The sequence below is a fragment of the Mustela nigripes genome, chromosome 1 (assembly GCF_022355385.1).
Source record: "Mustela nigripes isolate SB6536 chromosome 1, MUSNIG.SB6536, whole genome shotgun sequence".
Lineage (NCBI taxonomy): Eukaryota > Metazoa > Chordata > Mammalia > Carnivora > Mustelidae > Mustela > Mustela nigripes.
In genome coordinates, this window is record NC_081557.1 from 88,638,964 (window position 1) to 88,657,439 (window position 18,476).

At 43.8% G+C, this 18,476-nt stretch overlaps 1 protein-coding gene across 1 annotated transcript in view; it reads right to left on the reverse strand.

Annotated features, from left to right (window-relative positions):
• Window positions 1–6,453, reverse strand: part of TECTA (tectorin alpha) — a 68,341-nt gene extending 61,888 nt beyond the window's left edge. The window contains exons 1-3 of the mRNA XM_059415153.1: window positions 6,390–6,453; window positions 3,103–3,236; window positions 141–428 (exon numbers count right to left, since the gene is read on the reverse strand). Of these exons, the coding sequence (XP_059271136.1) occupies window positions 141–428; window positions 3,103–3,236; window positions 6,390–6,453 (486 nt within the window). The remainder of the gene's footprint in view (window positions 1–140; window positions 429–3,102; window positions 3,237–6,389) is intronic.
• Window positions 6,454–18,476: the final 12,023 nt, after the last annotated feature.

Genomic DNA, 18,476 nt, shown 5'->3' on the forward strand with positions numbered 1-18,476 from the left:
GTGGGTGGCAAGACTCATTAGTTTAACTCAAGAAACTGACATTCCTCAGCTCTAACAATTAGACCCCGTCACAGTGGTGAAGAGGGACAAGAATGAGATGTCAGGATATGAAGCGGAAAACAGAAAATGTGAATTATTACAGGTGTGGTGCTGCTCCCTCCATAAAATGTGACTTCCTCCCACGTCACGATGAAAACCCAAGTGGCAGAGAAGGTGGCCATGTCTTTGAAGTACTTCCTGATGTCCTTGGTGGCTCTTTTCAAGATGACAGGGTCCATGGTCTCTCTGTAATAGATCTCGCCTCGAATTCCATTGTGAACGTCGGCCCAAAAGGGAGCAATGAAGGCCCTCCCATCCGTCAGGGGGAAGGATTCTGGCGTGAACTGACTCACTAACACATTGAAGGAAACTACTCCGTTGTTATTCACCTGCGAAAATAAGACAGGGTCGGCACAGTGCCTCCAAAAGTGTGACAACTTCAGAGTCGCAGACCAAGACAGACGTTCGCCTAATCACATGAATGAAAACAACTTTTAAAATTACTGAATCAGAACCCCCAAACACCAGCTTCTGCCACGAGGAGGTTCGTTTACTTCCAGACAGACTCATTGGTTTTCTTTCACTTTCAATTTGTGGTCAGGCTTCATGTCTTATTAATAAGCAGGCTCATTTTCATGTTCTTTATGCTATCTCTATTTACACGTACCAAATGCATGTGTGTGTGTGTGTGTGTGTGTTTGCGCACACGTGCGCACATGTGTACGGGTGTGTTGGGCCAGGCAGGAGGTAATGTGGTCCATAAAAACGATCCAGCATCACAGATGCAAAATAGACAGAAAAACAGAAAAAAAAAAAAAAAAACCTCATGGAAGCAAAAAGTTAAATTAAAAAACTGTTGAGCTGTATATTAGACCTTGACAAAAGCAGAGCACAACACTCTGTTATTGAACGCAGACCTCAGGACCAACCATATCCCACTCTGAGGGAGGCAGTTAAAAGACTTCTATTGATTTGATTGACTTCACAACCACCCTCTACCCAGAACAAGGACAAGGTTACAACCTACAGATCCCCAGTTCCATGAAAGTTCCTGCAGTGTGATGCCTTCTTCGTATAATCTCTCCATAAAAATGGAGACATGAAATCTTTACATTGTATGTATAAATGACTATGCTATGGTGACTTCTTCATGATTTGCAAAAGACTTAGTAGGCTTATTAAATGACTAAACCTACTGCAAATCACAGTCAATAAGTACACTCCACGGATGCAGGACCTGTACACAGTTCAGCCTCTGCCTGTGTCTGCAGCCCCATGAGATTGATTTCACCTAGTGGTTTATATGGCTTCAACAGCAGAAATGTCTGGGATGGGGATTCTTGCAATTCCTGGATACAGAAAACCTAGAGATCACTTTCTTGTACATTTCAATTGCTTGGTATGTTCCTATTAATCAGTAATATAATGGACATTGACAGTGCCCCGGATCCCAGAGGGAAGTTATCAGCACCTGGGCCAAAGGTCCATCAGCCTGTTTTGGAAGCAAGTGTGTGGGGTTTGGAAAGGAAGCTGGAGACCCAGCTACAAAGACTTTAAGAATCTACTGTCTACGAGAGATAGTGAACAACCCAGAGGCTTGAAAGAGATTGCACTACTCAAAGAACTGGAAACCCAGGGAAAAACTTGCCCTTAAATAAGTCTGCTCCAAATTAAGGACCCTCCTTTTGCAAGGGCAGGAATTGTTCAGACTCCATGGTACAATAGAGGAGGAAGAGGAGCTCAATGAACTGCAAATCTTTTAGGGGTCTGGGAGACTAAGGCTTCCAGAATGGAGGTCCTGTGCACCTCCCTCATCCCCAAAATCAGCTCAACACAATCAGCTGTTAGAGACTACAGAGGCTCTGCTGTAAGTGGAACACAAAAGGCATTCCAGGATGCCAGAGCAATGTGTTTGCTAGGGAGTTAACAGCTGTCCCTAAAACACACAGACTAGTACAGTGAATTGGTATTGACTCCGATGTATTTTGATTATATTCTGTCGTTAAGATCAGGGGTTCTCAAACTTTCGTGTTCATCAGAGTCACCTGGAGGGCTCATGAAAACCCAGATGACTGGGCTCCCTTCCCAGTTTCTTTGATTCACCTGGTTGTGGGCAGGCTCCAAGAAGCCACATTTCTAACAGGCACCGAGGTGGTGTGGCTCAAGGGCCACCGGTTGGGTCACGGACGAGGGAATGACATACGGATGGGGGTCCACCCCAAGTTCTACCTCCAAGTCTGGGGACCATGGAGGTCCCAGATGCAGCAATGGCTGGAGACAGATGTGTGGGGGTTTCAACTCTTCCTCCGAGGCAAGACGCAGAATAAAACAGGATGTGATAGAACCGGCGTGGGCCTCATCCCAGGCTTTAAGGCCCAAGATAAAGACAGGTTCAGTCGCTCTGAACCTTCTCAGTGTGCAATAGTCTCAACAGCGACAAACTCAAAGAGCCAAAAAAAAGCAAGCAAGCAAGAAAGAAAAAGCCTGAGGACACAGGTGCCCAGGAGGGCTCTGACAGCAAATGGCACCATTTTTTCATACAGGTTTGACGATGGGACCCCATGGCATATCTCAGACCCAACAAGGATGGCCCGCTCTGCAAACAACTTAGATAGAACAGTTGATTACCCTCTACTGTGCTCTGGCTCTGTTCCAAATTGGTAGGAAGCCGAAGAACAGCAGACGACTAAACTTTTCACACCCCCAGAAGGGAAAGAAAAATGATATGGCTCCTATTGTGGTTCAGTGTATCTTTTTATCTTGTCGAGTAGCAGAAATAATGTTCGTGGCATTGGGGCCTCTGCTTCACTTCTGTGTTTAATCACCCACAAAAGCAATTTATTGCCCTGTATACTCCTCTACTATGAACATTAGCCATTAAATATACCTTTGACTTTCTTAATCATAAAACCTATCAGCTCATGAAATCTCAGAACTTGTCGTTCTGGCTGCCAATAAATCTTCCATTCCCAGAGCCCTGGGTGAAGGTATTTAAAATGTTTTCCTTAATGACAAACAAAGGGGAGAGCCACAGAGCAACAGCTGGGCTCCTCTTCCACTTACGTAGACGGTGCGGTAAGGAACGCCGAAGAAGAAAATAGGGGTGGCCAACTTAATCTCAGATGAGCTTCCATCGTCCACTTTAGGGGTTTTCGTGTCATTCTGCCAGAATGGATACATGAGCTCCCTGGGCTGAGCTGTTGAGAGAGACGGAGGTTAGATAGATGGCAGAGCCGTCTTCTGCTTGGCAAGCCCCTTCCCTCCCACCCACTAAAGCCAGCGTCTTTCAGTAAGTCTTACAGACGAAATGCAATTCAGACTGCCTTTTCATTTATCCTAAACCTAAGCCGTACACAATGCATTATCTTCTGTCTCTGGAAAGGGGAGAATGGGAGCGATGCCATTTCTCCTTAGGAGAAATCACTTCATGCTTCATTGCTACACTTCCATACATTCTGAAGAAAGCAATGGTTAAAAGGGGCTGGAAGGTGGTGAAATCACCCCAGCCTGGAGCTCTCAGAGCCCTGAGAGAGGGGCCTCTCTGTCTGGCATGGCGTAGGACAGCTTTATCCCTGATCACAAGGCGGGTTGGGAGAAGGTGGCCCTGTGCCTATGAACCTCCCTTCTGGCTCCAGATTTCTACTATCATGTCTTTTCCTGAAAGGAGCCCCCTCCCTCCTGCCGCACAGTAGGGGAAGATACCAGATCCCAGAAGGAAATAAACAACAGTTGGAACCAGGACAGAAGTGGGAGGAGAGGGTTTGTAGTAACTGGCCCGTGAATGACCTCCATTGAGCCTGGCCCTGTGAGAGGGCTCTCTGCCCAGCTCCTGTTTACAAAAGACAGACATGGGAGCCTCTGGGACGAGGGAGCCTGGGCCCCGAGAACCCTTTGGAGAGGCTGCCTGGGGCTCTTACTCAACACCCTGGTCAAAGGTGAGAGTCTTTGCACAGACACACACAGCTCCCCTCCAGTAAACCACACCATCACCCTTCCTGGCAACGTGGCTTCTTCCTCAGAAGTTTCTCGTCTCAAGCCTTGCAAAGGTGACCCATTTTCAGTGAGAGAAATTCAACAGTTTTCCCAGGGTCTACGTTACTCATGATCAGGTCCAGTGGCATCTAGGAAATAATCTACATTTGAGGTGTATCTTTTCTCTGCTGCCGTCCTTTCTTCTCTTGAATGAAAAAAGAACAGTAGGACATCATCTTGTCTTCCTTTTTAAAAAATATTGTTGGTTTTCAGGGACAGCCCTATTTTCTGGCCCTATTTTTTGAGGTACCTGCTTACTGTAATCCAGAAGTTAATACCCCCTTCTCAGGTCAGTGCCTCTCCATGGGAAAGTCCCCGCTTGGTCCTGATAGAGCTAAGAGGCTGGCAAGCATGTGGCCCGAGGACCATCCAACTCCTTCAGGAGTTTTTAGCGAGGATACAACAGCTCATGGAAGGGAGAATACGGAGTGGCCAGAAAGCAGGACAGCAGTGCCTGGTCAAGGGCCAGTGTCTCTCCTTCTAGAGCAGGGAATCAGAGAGATCTGTCTGGTCAGAGAGCTAATCTGTTTCCAATGGCTACCATCAGAGGAAAGCAGGGAAACTAGCCCAGGCATTCGTGCGTAAGCATTGTTCCCCAAGCCCTGGAAGTCTCCGGGAAACCAACCAAACTTGAACCCTAAGGGGTGCTGTAGCTACTGCAATCAGACGAGCCCTCTGCCGAAGTTTATTTAACGCCACAATCAGTAGGCCAAAAGGGCTCTTTAAAATTCATATTTACACAGAAGTAACAAATTCCAAATTCCTAGAAAGTAGGGTTTTTTTTTTTAATCTCTTTATAATCCCTATCATAGTATTACACCTAGGCACTTAATAAATGTGAAGGGTGATGTACTTTCTCAAATTAATAATAACAAATCAAATCATGTCATGGATTTATCCTTCATGGGGAACATTTCAGGAGCCATGCCCAAACATGAATAAGAGCTAGAATTCACACTGAATTGTAATCGTTTTAATGACAAGATTAATTCATGTTTGGGAAAGCACTGGCCAATTTGCCTAGGAGGGGGGAAATCCATACTTTTCATGGAGGAGACAAGAAAGTCTGGTTGATGGAGGTTATCCCTAACTTCTTTCTCTGCTCTGAAGGTAAGGCAAATATGCAAGATTCTTCTCTCCATGAGTAATCCTAACTAGCTCGTGATTTTAAACAGGAATGAATGGACCACTCGAATTTTTCCCATTTTAAGAAGAACACAAATACTGTATTTATTGAATAAGTAAGGTGCTTTAGTTAGAGAGGAGGTGGAAACTACAGTAGTTTTCACCTTCAAAGCCACTACTCTTATAAAAAGAGAACTTGTAAACAGCATGGCCTATCATTAGCATCAGAGTTAATAAAAGAAAGACTGTCCCTACCCACACGGGCTTCAGGCTGAGAATTTCACAATAAACATTAACTATGTTCCCAGAACTTTTTTTCCCCCACCATATAAAACACAGTATTTTTAGAGCGGGAGCAGGAAGCTAGGGTCTGTGGGTCTCTCCTTACCGTGGGGCTTCATGTTGCTGTTTATGTGCTATCACTGTTTAAGCTTATCCAACTCTAGAAAAATGTTAGGGCCACGCATGTCTTACAGATCTGTTTGCTCAGACTTGGAATCATGTGGCAACTGAATTCAACAAACCAAGCAAAGGTGGCTTGGAGTGTTAGTCATAAAAGTTTCAAATCTATACAGACCTTCCAATCTTTCTTGTCTAAAATACAAAAACAGTAGAAAGAAATGTTTGCGACTTCTCATTACCCCTGGGGGGTAATGCCACACAGAAAAGGAATCACGGGGAGGGAAAGAAGTTTCTTATTTCACGTCTCAAAAGTTTTAGATTTATGCCATTGTAGAAGGCCAGAGATTCACAACTTAAAGACATGAATGCCATTGGGACTTCCTGATTTGAGCTAAAACAAGTGTATTTTTAAAATTTGGTTTAAAACTTGTGCCATAGTTAAATGCCCTAATTGTAATCAACGATCAGGCATGGGGTACACACATTACCTCCACCATATACTTTTAACGAAAACTATTTGCACGACTTTTAAAGACCTCTTCCATTAATATGGGGGCAACCTCACATACATGAATTGCGTTTGAAGTTAAATAAGAAAAAATAAGAATGTAATTGAACATCACTCAAAGTTAATATATTTTGCCCCGACAACAGAATTTGATTTACTTTTTCTTGTTGTATCTGTAGACACATGTATACCTGCCCTGACGATCACAGTACCAACAAAAGTATCTCTTTATAAATTCAAGAGCATGCTAATCAAGAGATTTATGGAATTCTGTAGTACTCACCTTGGTGCCGTACGAGTGCGAAGATGAAAGAGACCCAAATTCTAAGTAATGATGAATAATTCATCCTGAAATTTTAAAAAGAAAAAGGAAAAAAAAATCCCCAGCTTGCCAGAGTAAATAGAACACCAGGTGTGTCTGGTAGCAAATCCCAAGACACATCACAACCATCATAGAATAAATTCACATAACAACATCAACAGTTCTGCGTCAGGTCGAAATTCCCCAAATGCTGGCAGATCCTCCCCAGTTCAATGCTTCATGAACAAATTAAACTCCCTCCCTCCTCCCCCGCCCCAGGAGAAGCCAGTTTGGAAGTATAACAAGACAATCCAAATTGTCGGGAAATTATATGGAATCGATGAGGGTGGCCAAGAGTAAAGGAGACCGATCTATCTTGTGGCTATCAAGCAGGAGAAATAGGACCGGAGTCTAAAGATGCAGGTCCTGTGTTGTGTCTCTAGAATAAACATGGATCCTCTCTAAGACCTGGCTCTCCTGATGTTTAAAACAGTTTTCAATCAGGATCAAATGAAAGTCGATTACAGCACAAAGTGTTTCTGTAGTTACGAGGATTTAGAGTTTTGCCATCGCCTTCTCTACAGGATGGAGCCAATCCATTATTTTGGAGGACTGACCAGATTCACAGGTAATGTAAGACTGTCCACCGACTTTCCATAGTGAAACGAAGGACAGCCACATTGGTCATAAAAAGGAACCACGCTGGGGATTGATCCTTGGAATTACAATAAAAATAGAAGCCAGGACGCAGGGAGTAATTAGTACCGGCAAATTAATTAAAGAAGGAACATCACAAAAGTGAATTCGTCTCATCTTAGTTACGATCAGTTGAACTGGCAGCTTTACCCTCTGTCAGAAGCATGGATGGCCCTGGGCTGCTCCGTATATGTTTGAGATGCAAACATACACACAGGCTCCAAGTTCTGCCTACATCTGTGGGAGAACCAAGTACGGGGTGACGGGGGCGGGTGGGCAGGGAGACCGGGCAGTTTGCTCACAACAGAATCTCAAAAATAAAAACCCTCCTTGTATTATTGGAAGCTATTGCAATTCAGCCAAATTTTCTTGGAAAATCAGTGGATTTACCCTGGGAGAGTTTTATTGCAAATCTTCACTATCTGGCAGACCCATTGAGATCTCAAGCACATAATAAATATTAGTCCATTTGCTGAAAATGGTAGTAAGCCTAGCAGAGATCACCCATAGCTGTAGCACAGGGAGATGCCGTGCAAGGTGAAGACTTGAGCCCTTAGGGAGACGGTTCAGAGAGCAGTAAGGAGGATGCATTTAAGTATTTGTATTTATGAAAAAATGTCACTAACCTGTTCTGCAGAGACTGGAGGAACTGTCAGAAATATTAAGCCAACTCTTGGTAAACCAGGCAAAAATTAGGTAAAACAAGAATTCATGTCAGTTCTCCCCTACTTGCTGCCAATAATTTCTGATTCCTGAAATGATGTCTGAATGCCCTCCTCGTAAAACCAAAAATTCAGTTAGTCCTGTGCTAGAGTCAGATAAGTGTTGGGTTGCAATCAAGTTTTTTTCTATTGATTAAGGAAAAGAAAATCTAAAGATCAGTTTCAGGATTGCGTAGAGAGGTTCTTTTCCTGAAAAACTAGACCTTTCTTTCCCCCTCTTAAAAAAAAAAGAAAAAAAAAGTAGATTCAGATGGAAATGTCAGGTACTTGGAGCTGAAACCTTGGTCCTTTCTGATCAGAATCACTTTGCACTGAAAAACACAAAAAGAACCCACCCCCCTTCTACCTTTGTACCAAAAAAAAAAAAAAAAGACAACTGTATAATGTTACAGAATTAGCATCCACCAGCATGGGATTAGAACTGCAAACAAAGCTGCTGCTTCTAACATTTAAATGAGGTTGGTTGTCTACTAACGTCTTTTTTTGTGTCTCTGATTTTGAACAGTTGCCACAGATAGGCTCTACTCTGGTTTTTTCACAGGTATGCATCAAGTATTTAAAGGCGCTTTCTCAAACTTTTCTAGGTTTTATGCCTTCCCTTTTCTCTCTGACATGCCAGTGTGTAGCCTGATAGGGCCAGGGTATGTTCCTGTAAACCCCAAGGAGGTAACCAGTGCAAGCTATGCTCTTTCACCAGGAAAAAAACAAACCGTTTCCTGAAAACCTCCAATGATGCCCCGGGAGGGTCCTCGGAGGGAGAAGGGGGTGGCAGGCGTCTCCTGACGAAAACTTGCGGTAAGTGAATAATTTAAGAGGCATTGTGAGCCAGGTAAAGACATGTTACATTTGATGCAGATTGAGGAAGTCTGCCTAAAGGCATAAAGTAAGTCAAAATGTTCAAAAACTCCTCCAGATTTTTCTCTGAACAGACATTTAAATGCCCATTGTATGAAAAATTGTGATTTCAGTTTTGAGCAAGTTGTTCTAAAATGATTGAGAGTGCTTGGGGAACTAATTTTTTAGTCTGCCTTATTCAGTATTTTCCCCCAAACACATGATAATTTAGTAGGTCGTGCACATTAAACCTACTCTATCTCTACTATTATGAATTTTCCAGGTAGATTTACTTACAGATGTCAAAGGACTATTTAATTCCAAAAGGCACATGTCTACATAACAGAAAATCTAACTTTTGGGGTGCTGATTTAAAATAAAATTAAATGCAAATCCAAGACTCCTAGAAAAGCATTCTCCTTGCCTAGTCTGTACTAAGGCTTTACTCATGTAGTCAACCTAAATGTCTTAAAGCAAAACACTTGGCTGTATTTGAAAAACTACTCATGGCATTATAATTGCTTTGGTTTTCTTTCTTCATGCACTCAAGGATATTTATATCTTGATCCTTTTGACCCCTATTAAATGCATCCTTAAGGCAGGACTGGGAGAAATGCCATCTGGGCATAACCAAATATATGAGACGGTAGTGTATATTCACAGGTAATGTAAGAGTGACTTTGAGAATCTGGGTGCAGGCTGGTGCCGGCTGCTTGAGGAGAGACTGGCCTGGCTTATCACTGGTTGGTCTGGGAAGCTGGTCAGTGTGTGTGTGTTCTGGGTGTCCGCTCAACAGTCACAGACAGGAGAATGACAAAAGCCTCCTTTTCTGCCATGTCACATCAGCAGAAGGGCTGGTTTTGTTGAAGATGAGAAGTGAGCGAAGATTTTTAACAAGATGTAGACCTAAGGTGGCGGTGGAGAGGGGTGGCTCAGAGCTAGTAACCCAAGGTGTGGGTGCTTTGCAAAGGCGGCAAAAGACCGATGCTGCTTTTCAGGTAAGAGGAAAGATGCCTCCAACAAAACCAAAAAATGTAACTCCCTGAAAACAAGTGGAAGGGAACTTACGTGCTGACTGTTTTGTTTTGTCTTGTATTTCCTAGGTTTCCTGTGCCTCTTCCGTGAAAGAGTTCATCAGCTTTGAGCCAGTGGGAATGGATGGAGTGAGAAGTGTGGTTGGCCATCAGTGGCCAACTGTTAGCTCCTTCAGACTCAGCCTCAGTGGAGGAGCCAAGGGCACACTCTTCCTGGGGCAGCCCCCCAGCCAGTGACTGGGGCAGTGGTGGAACAATAGTCTAGAACATTCCATCCAAGGCAAGCCTTCTCTAATGGGCAGTTTTGCTCTGGAGAGCCTAGTGGAGCTGACGAAGACTACATGCCAAAATTAGTATGCCAAAATTAGGACCTAACTGGAAAAAGCTTATATATGTATATTTAATATATTCTATATATAATTGCATATATAGAATTGACTATATGTATGTACTACATATATGTACTACATGTACATACATATATGTGTGTGCATGTGAGTACATGTGTGATGGCATTATCTGGGTAAATACCCCCAAAGATTTTGACTCTCCAGGTTTCTCAAGACAGACATGTCCCACTCTACCTCATTAAGAGCTAACATTTCTCCCAGCACTGGGAGACAACAGAGAGGTTTCACTCTCCCCAGAAGTTGTTCCCATCTCCTCTTCTGACTGCCATGCCTATAATCAAGGTCCAGTGGCAGCATAATCCGGCCAGGGAGATGCTGGGCCTGAGGGAGGAGAGGGACCACACCCCGAAGGAGCTGTGGGACCTACCAGCACATCCTCGCACGGGATGGGGAAGGGGAATATCTATGGGACTGGATTGTGAGGGTGCTCAATGGAGGAGTCTGGGCCATAACAGAAGAAAGGAAAGTTTTTGTACTTTTGGAGGCACTTTCTAGGGATACAGACCTTAACATTCGAGGAGCCCAGGGGGTAGAGCAAACTCAGTTCTAGGCCAGCTCCTGGAAGCCTGGAAACAAAGTGATGGCCCACACTGAGTGATGCTGAAATGTCTGAATTACTGTGGCAGACGGTAGAAGGGATGAAATGCTCAGAGAAGTGAACATGCTGGGTCAGATACATTACGTGAGTCTGGGAGACCCACCAAATGATCATGTCCCAAGGGAAGGCCCAGAGGACAGAGACATCCTCCACCAAAGCTGGCAGTAATACGCTGGTGAGAGAAGCACCAGCATCACCAAGAAAATCAGTGGTGGCTCCCTTCTGCAGTCCCGGGTTGACGGCAGGAGAGCGATCATACAACTTGGCTACCTGATAGCAGTGGAGAAGATGGGCCCCTGAAATCATGGAGACCAGGGGGCAGCACTCTACTGCCTGAAGCAAAGGGGGTCATAATTTTCAAAGTGACCAAGAAGATCACAGTGGCAGCCAAGAGGGCCTGATCCATAGAGAGCTAAGAAGATGATTAATGGAGCATGGCATTCCAGAGCAAAGTATGAGCAGCTGACAAGGGGATTGCTTACTATATATAATCCAAAAAGTGCAGAAATTGTTGATCAAGAGACCGAAGGCAATTATCTCCCCACCCCTAAAATGTTTGATCCCTTGCTCAGTTGGTAGATCTGAGTCAGTGTTCAAATCTGAATCCCGTACACTAAAAAGGTAACCAGGTTCCCAAAGAGAAGGACCCTTCAACACCATGACAAGTATGTGTGGTAATGATTCTCCCACTCCTTCCCCCAAAGACCTCTGACCATTTACTCTAGGGACTGTAGAAAGATGTAAGGAGAATGCCTACATAACTGGAGGACTGCAGGACAGGGGGTTTGAGTTAATATTGAAACCCAAAGACCCTGGTAGAGTGGGAACACCTAGGGCCCAGAAAAAAAAAAAAAAAAAAAAGTGGTTCTGGCCAAGTCCAGCTTATCATGAGTCCACAGGGGCTACAGACCACCTGGATGTCATTTTCCAAGTCCCAATATGGAATTGGGATTGATGTACTTTGCCCATTGGGCCCTTTGTCGTTAGTGTAAAAGCCATCATAGCAAGGAAGGAAATGGATCTCCCCACTCCAGCTAAGGTAGCAAATACAAGAGCACTGCATTGGGGGTTGGAGGAGGATAGTAAAGATCAGCTCGCTCTTACAGAGCAAGGGTGGTGACTCAATCATATTCCATTTAGCTGGTCAGGATGGATCCTGAAGAATGACTCTTGACTTCTGCAAGTTCGACCAAGCAGTAGTGCTAACTTACAGCTGCTGTGCTAACATAGTGTCTTTGCTACAGCTGATTAATGTCAATTCAGGTACACGGTATGTGGCCATTCATTTGGCAAATACATTTGTTTTTCCTGTTTGAATCAGAAACGAGAATCAGAAGTAGTTCACATCCAAATGGGCCAGATAGCAATATACATGTATAGTTTTGCCCTGGGGCTGAGATATGGACTATTTGGATCTTATAGAACATCGCCTTGAGTCATTACTCGGTACCATCAAGCTGACTGGGCAAAATGAGCAAAAGAAGGCTATAGCCAAGAGGCCTTGGGAAGACACATGTGCTCCAAAAGATGGGAGATAAATCCTTCAAAGATTCAGGGCTAGTCCCTCAGTAAAATTTTTAGGAATCCAGTAGTCAGGGACATGCTGGGGCCTCTCCAAAGTAAAAGACAAATTACTGTATCTTGCAACCTCCTTACAAAGAAATTCTTCCTTTTTTTCTTGGTTTCCTTGGGTTCTGGAGGCCACACATTCCACAACTAGGAAAACTGCTCCAGCCCCCCATTCCGGTGATATGGAATTCTGTCAACTTTGACTTAGGCTGAGAGCAGAACGAGCTTTCTGCTGTAGCTCTAGGCTTAAATTCAAGTGACCTTGACACTCGGGTCATATGTTTGGTAGACCCTTTGTTGGAGAGGTCAGTGGTGGACAAAAAGACAAAATGGGGAGTCTCTTGCAAACCCTAGTGGGAGAACCAGAGCACAGTCACCCAGAGTTTTAGAGTAAGGTCATGCTATCTGTAGCAAAGAATAACCACATTTCCTGCAAACCCACTCCTGGCATGTAACTGGGCCCGTGATGGAACATTTGACCAAGATATGTGACCAGGTGTCCAGAACTTTCCATCATGACCTGGGTCCTATTGGACCCACCGAGTCATAAAGTCAGGGGGATCCAACAGCAGTCTATCATAAGACGGAAATGGTAAATCTGGGACTGGCAATGGCGAGTTGCCTGACTACGCAGCACAGACTCCACACCACCTGCCATGGCTGCACCACACGCCCCAAACCCAAATGACACATATGAATATATGTGGGGTGGGGGGTGCACACGATGAGCTGAAAGAGGAGGGAAGATCCTAAACTTGGTGTATAGATGACTCAGCTTGGGGAGCGTATGCAAGCCTAAAGCAGATGGTGGCTGTTATAGCCTCACTCAGGGGTAGCTTTGAAACAATGGTAAGGGGACATCTTCCTAATGTGTGGAACTTGTGGTAATATATCTTGTTGCATACTTTGTGTCAAAGGGGAAGTGTTCTGAGGTTAGACCATGCACAACCTTGCAGGCAGTGGTGAATCAAATAGCTAGTTAGACAATGATCTGGAAGAAAAATGCTTGGAAAATGAGTGATGAGGAGGTCTGGAGTAAACATGTGGATAGACAGATGGGAATGGACACGAAGTGGGAAGATCTTTGCATGATATGGCGACACCTGCAAAAAAAACCCAGCATCCACTACTGAAGAGGGACTCAACAACCAAGAAGACAAAATGACTATACCAGGGGTGCCTGGGTGGCTCAGTTGTTGGGTGTCTGCCTTCAGCTCAGGTCATGATCCTGGGGTCCTGGGATCGAGCCCCACATCGGGCTCCCTGCTCGACGAAGCCTGCTTCTCTCTCTCCCACTCCCCCTGTTTGTGTTCCCTCTCTCGCTGTGTCTCTCTCTGTCAAATAAATAAATAAAATATATTTTTAAATGACTATACCAATTGCTGTGAGGCAGCCTCTATCAGTGCTGGTAAGATGGAGACACGCCAGAAGTAGCCACACAACAGGGACAGAGGTTAGGAATAGGCCCAGTGGCATGAACTCCCATTCAGCAAGGCTGGCCTAGCTTCTGTTGCCTCTGAGCATACAACCTGCCAATCACAGAGATGAAAGCTAAGCCCGCCATGTGTCTCTGTTCCTTGGGGAGACCAGCTGGCAAAATGACTGCATTGGAGGGGCCAGTAGTTCCTTCCCCCAGGAATGGACCTACTCCATGTTATGGGTCGGCTTTCCTGCCCACAGGCCCTCAGCCATTACCATTAGTAAGAGGTCTGTAGAATGCCTGATCATTAGGCACAGAACTGCATGCAAAATAACATCGGACTAGGGAGCCCACTTTATAGAAAGGGGATGCGAGTGTGGCTCATGACTATAGGATCCACTGGCGGAGCACAAATGCCATGACACAGAAGATGCCACCGGCTCCAGCACTGAGAGGAAAGGTCGAAGGAGCAGGGGAGCCACTGGCTTGGAGAGGATACTGAGAGGATGGCATACCACCCTCTAGTGTACTGCCCATGTGTTGAGTCAGAGTCATATGATGCAGCACCCCCTGGAGGAAGAAGAATACATGGGTCAGGAACCAACATGTGGAAGCCGGGGTGGTCCTGCTTCCCACTACTCCCAATGATTACTAAGGGACTTTGTGCTGGCCATCCTCATCTCTGGGTTGTGCAGACGAACATCCTGGTCCCCAGGAGGGCACACTTTTACTGGGGGACACAGCGAGAGTCCCAAGGAGCTCTAAGCTATGGCTGCGCTGCTGCTTGGGCACTTGGGCTCTTTGTTCAGAGATTGGCAGGAATGAAGATGGGCTACCATCCTGTTAGGGGTCATTGCCCCGAGGAGCAGGAGGAGATGGGGCTGCTATGACATGATGGATTCAAGGGATAATGTGTATGGAGCTCAGGTGACCCATTTTGGTGGCTCTTCGTACTCCCCTGCCTAAGTCTGAGCAGCACATGTTTCCTAGGGCCTCAGACTGCTTAGGAATTAGGGCTTGGGAGATACCACTAGGTAAACACTGAGAGCAGCAGAGGTGACGGCTCAGGTGATAAGATGACAGCGGAAGCAGGAGACAATGGTTACCAGTTGTGAACCTGAAATCAATTGCAGTGACAGGCGCTATAGTCCATTCCCCTAACCGCTCTCTTCTAAGGTTCCACACAGGAAAAGAGAGCCACCAGAGAGTGAGAGGAGGTGGCCCTCATCATGTAGAGTGGGATCTACACATTGCATGGAGTAGTCTGTGGTAGATAAAAAAGTGCACTGCTCAGATCCGCCTTCGAGAAAGGAATGCTTTCCTGCCACAAGGATATGGTACGCTGACAGCTTCCGGCCTTTGGCTCCTTCAGTATTTACATCAGTTTCAAGCTGAAGTTATGTTCTTGTTGTGTCTCCCCAAGTGATGACTGAGAAAAGTGTTGGTCAAGGGCCCCAGGCAGGACTCCTCTTTGCCCCAGAGCACCATATTGAGTTGGCAGACTGTCAGGTCTACAGCATGGTCTGTGGCCCTCCTGTCCAATCCTCCTGCCCCTTCACTTTCACACAGGTTCCTCCCCAATAAGCCTTCTGCGCTCCTAACTCTACTCTGGCATCTGCTTCCCAGAGAACTGAATCTCGGATGCTGGTGCTTTGAATAAATTTACAAGCCCTCTGCAACAGAACATTTTGCTCTGTTGTATAATCTGCCACGGAGGTTCCAGATATTTCTGGAGTGTAGTTGTTTCTACCCCTTAACCAATGATTCAATGACGTTCGACTTCCTAGATCTAGTTCAATAAGGTGGTTACGTCTAAGGCTATACTTACATTCTCCCTGAAAAATGATAGTTATCCATAGCAGGATCCTTGAGATGGAAGAGTTGATGCGGAAGCAGTTATGCTCCTGAAGACTTCTCCTAAACAGTAAAGACATTCAGAATGAAACGATTCTGAAGGGCATCACGTCTGGATGTTTGCTTCTCTTACTGCCTTGGAATCCTCCCTCTTAGATAACTAGATTAACTTTCATAAACTGGGATGCTCATGTACTCTTTTGGGTTTTCATCTTTTCTGAATTAAAAACATTTTAAATTTAATGGAAGTATAGTTAACATATATTAAGTTAGGTTCTGGTATGCAACATTGTGATTCAACTGTTAAACACATTATAAAATGCGCAGCATGATAATAAGAGTGTTACAATATTCTTGACTGTATTCTTGTGCTGTACTTTCAATCTCTGTGACTTATTTATTTTATGAATGTGTGTACTTCCTAATCACCTTCACCCATTTCATCCTCCCCCTCTCCTTTGGCAACCACCAGTTTGTTCTCTGTATTTATTTATTTTATTTTAAAGATGCAATTTATTTATTTGAGACAGAGAGAGAGAGAACATGAGCAGGGGAAGAGACAGAGGGAGAGGGACAAGCAGATGCCCCACTGAGCAGGGATCCTGATGCGGGACTCGAACCTAGGACCCCAGGATCACGACCTGAGTGGAAGGCAGATGCTTAACTGACTGGGCCACCTGGGCATCCCTGTTGTCTGTATTTATGAGTCTGTTTCTGTCTCTCTGTTGTTGTTGCTAGTTTTTTTTTTTTTAAGATTTCACCTGTAAGTGAAATCATATGGTATTTGTCTTTCTCTGTCTTATTTCACTTAGTATAACATCCTCTAAGTCTATTCATGCTGTCATGAATGGCAAACTTTCCTTTTTATGGTTTAGTAATATTCCACTGTGTATAGACACCACCTCTTCTCTGTTCATTCATCTATCAATGGGCACTGGAGTTGCTTTCTTATCTTGGCTATTGTGACTAATGCCGTAATAAACATACATCTTTTTTAATTAGTGTTTTTGTTTTGTTTGGGTAAACACTCAGAAGTGGAATTACTGAATCATATGGTAGCACTATTTTTAGTTTTCTGAGGAAGCCCCATACTGCTTTCCAGAGTGGCTGCACCAGTTTGTATTCCCAGGGGGTATAGCTCAGGGGTAGAGCATTTGACTGCAGTTTGCATTCCCACCAACAGTGCATTTTTTCCACATTCTCACCAACCTTTGTTATTTCTTGTCTTTTGGATATAAGCCATTCAGTTTTGTTTCTTATAAGCAAAGTAAACAAAGCCAAAACAAAACCTGATGTAAAAATTATTTCTAAATTTTTTCATATACATTAGTATCATGGTGATAATCACTTAACTGCAAGCTGGAAATATCGGGAGTCCAAATTGTACACAAATGACCTGGAACCTGCTTTTTAAAGAATTAATGTTATTTGCCTTTAAGTAATATTTCTTTTTGGGCTGATCTTATTCATTCTAAATACTGAGCTTGGTCTAAGCTAAAAAAAAAAATATGGCTTAATTTTAAGAAAAATGGCATTGGCTCTTTGAAAACCACATTGAATGACACTCACTAATGTTTATTAACTAATCGGCAAGGTTCTCTAGATATAAGATCTAATAAAAGATGGTCATCTCTGAAATCTGAACAAGTACTCCAAGATATTTTCTGAAAGCGACTTTAGTATCTGTATCTAGCCAAGGAGTTTGGAATAGTTAATTCTACAGAGACCCATATAACCAAAAAAGCTCACAATGGGCATTATTCTAACATCCTTGCCGGCACATTAGCGACAGAGCTGGACGGGGGGGCGGGCAGACACACTATATTCCCCATTCACAACGTAGTACCGAATCGTTCCTCTGAAAGAATTGCACTGATCTGTGAGAAGCAGCTCTGATCAAAGCTTCCTGTAGACAATAAGCAGAGGGTATCAGGGCTATTAATCCATCACTTTTCAAGAGCACTCAGCTGAAACAAATGCTCATACATTGTTAAGGATAAATAATACATATACCTTCTCCTGCACAGGTGAAATCTCACCAATGATTAAAAAATTAGACTCCAGAGGAAAGATGGCTCATAGGACAGACAATGTGCAGGGCTCATACAAATTTGCTCATGCAAATTTGTAATGCATTGAATTCTGGTGCCTAGCTTTGCATGCCTAATTGGGGAGGACCCTAGCTTGCTTGCACAAACCAGGAATCATATATCAAGAACAAGATCAGTAAAGTCTTTGTGCAGGGATGGGACATATAATAAAGCCGGGGGAAAAAAAGTTCTTTTTAGGTATGACTAACAGAGAATAATTTGGCAACATCTACCAAAATTACAAACACTTTGGCCTTTTCATCCAGCAATCCCACTTCTAAAAATGTATTCTATAGATTCATTTCAAGTATGTAAGAGAACATATGCTGTTTACTGCAGCAAACTGAACATAGTAAATAAAAGAGAGGGCGAGTTGGAGGGAGGGAAAGAGAAAGGAAGAGGAAAAACTCAAATGTCTATCAATGAGGGTTGAGCCAAACAAATTATAAATTATGTCTGTAAATGGAATATTATATATTATACTGCAAACAAAGGACAGTGTGATTCCCAATGTACTGCTACAGAGATCTCCAAGATATGTTTCAAGTGAAAAAAAAGGTGCGTATAATATATGTAAAAAGGTGCATATACTATGCTAACTTCGCTGTATAAAAGGGGAACAAGATATATTATTTGCTATTATTTGTGTAAACTCTGGAAAGACACATAAGGAACTAATAAAAGTGAAGGACAGGGAGTTAGAGTGGGATTTTCTAATGTATGACATCTTTTTGTCTGGTTTTTGAACTATGTGAGTATTTTCTATTTAGAAAATAGATTCAAATGGTTTTTGAAGAGACTTCTTTTTTTGTAAACAAATTGAAAATCAAACCAAACCAAAT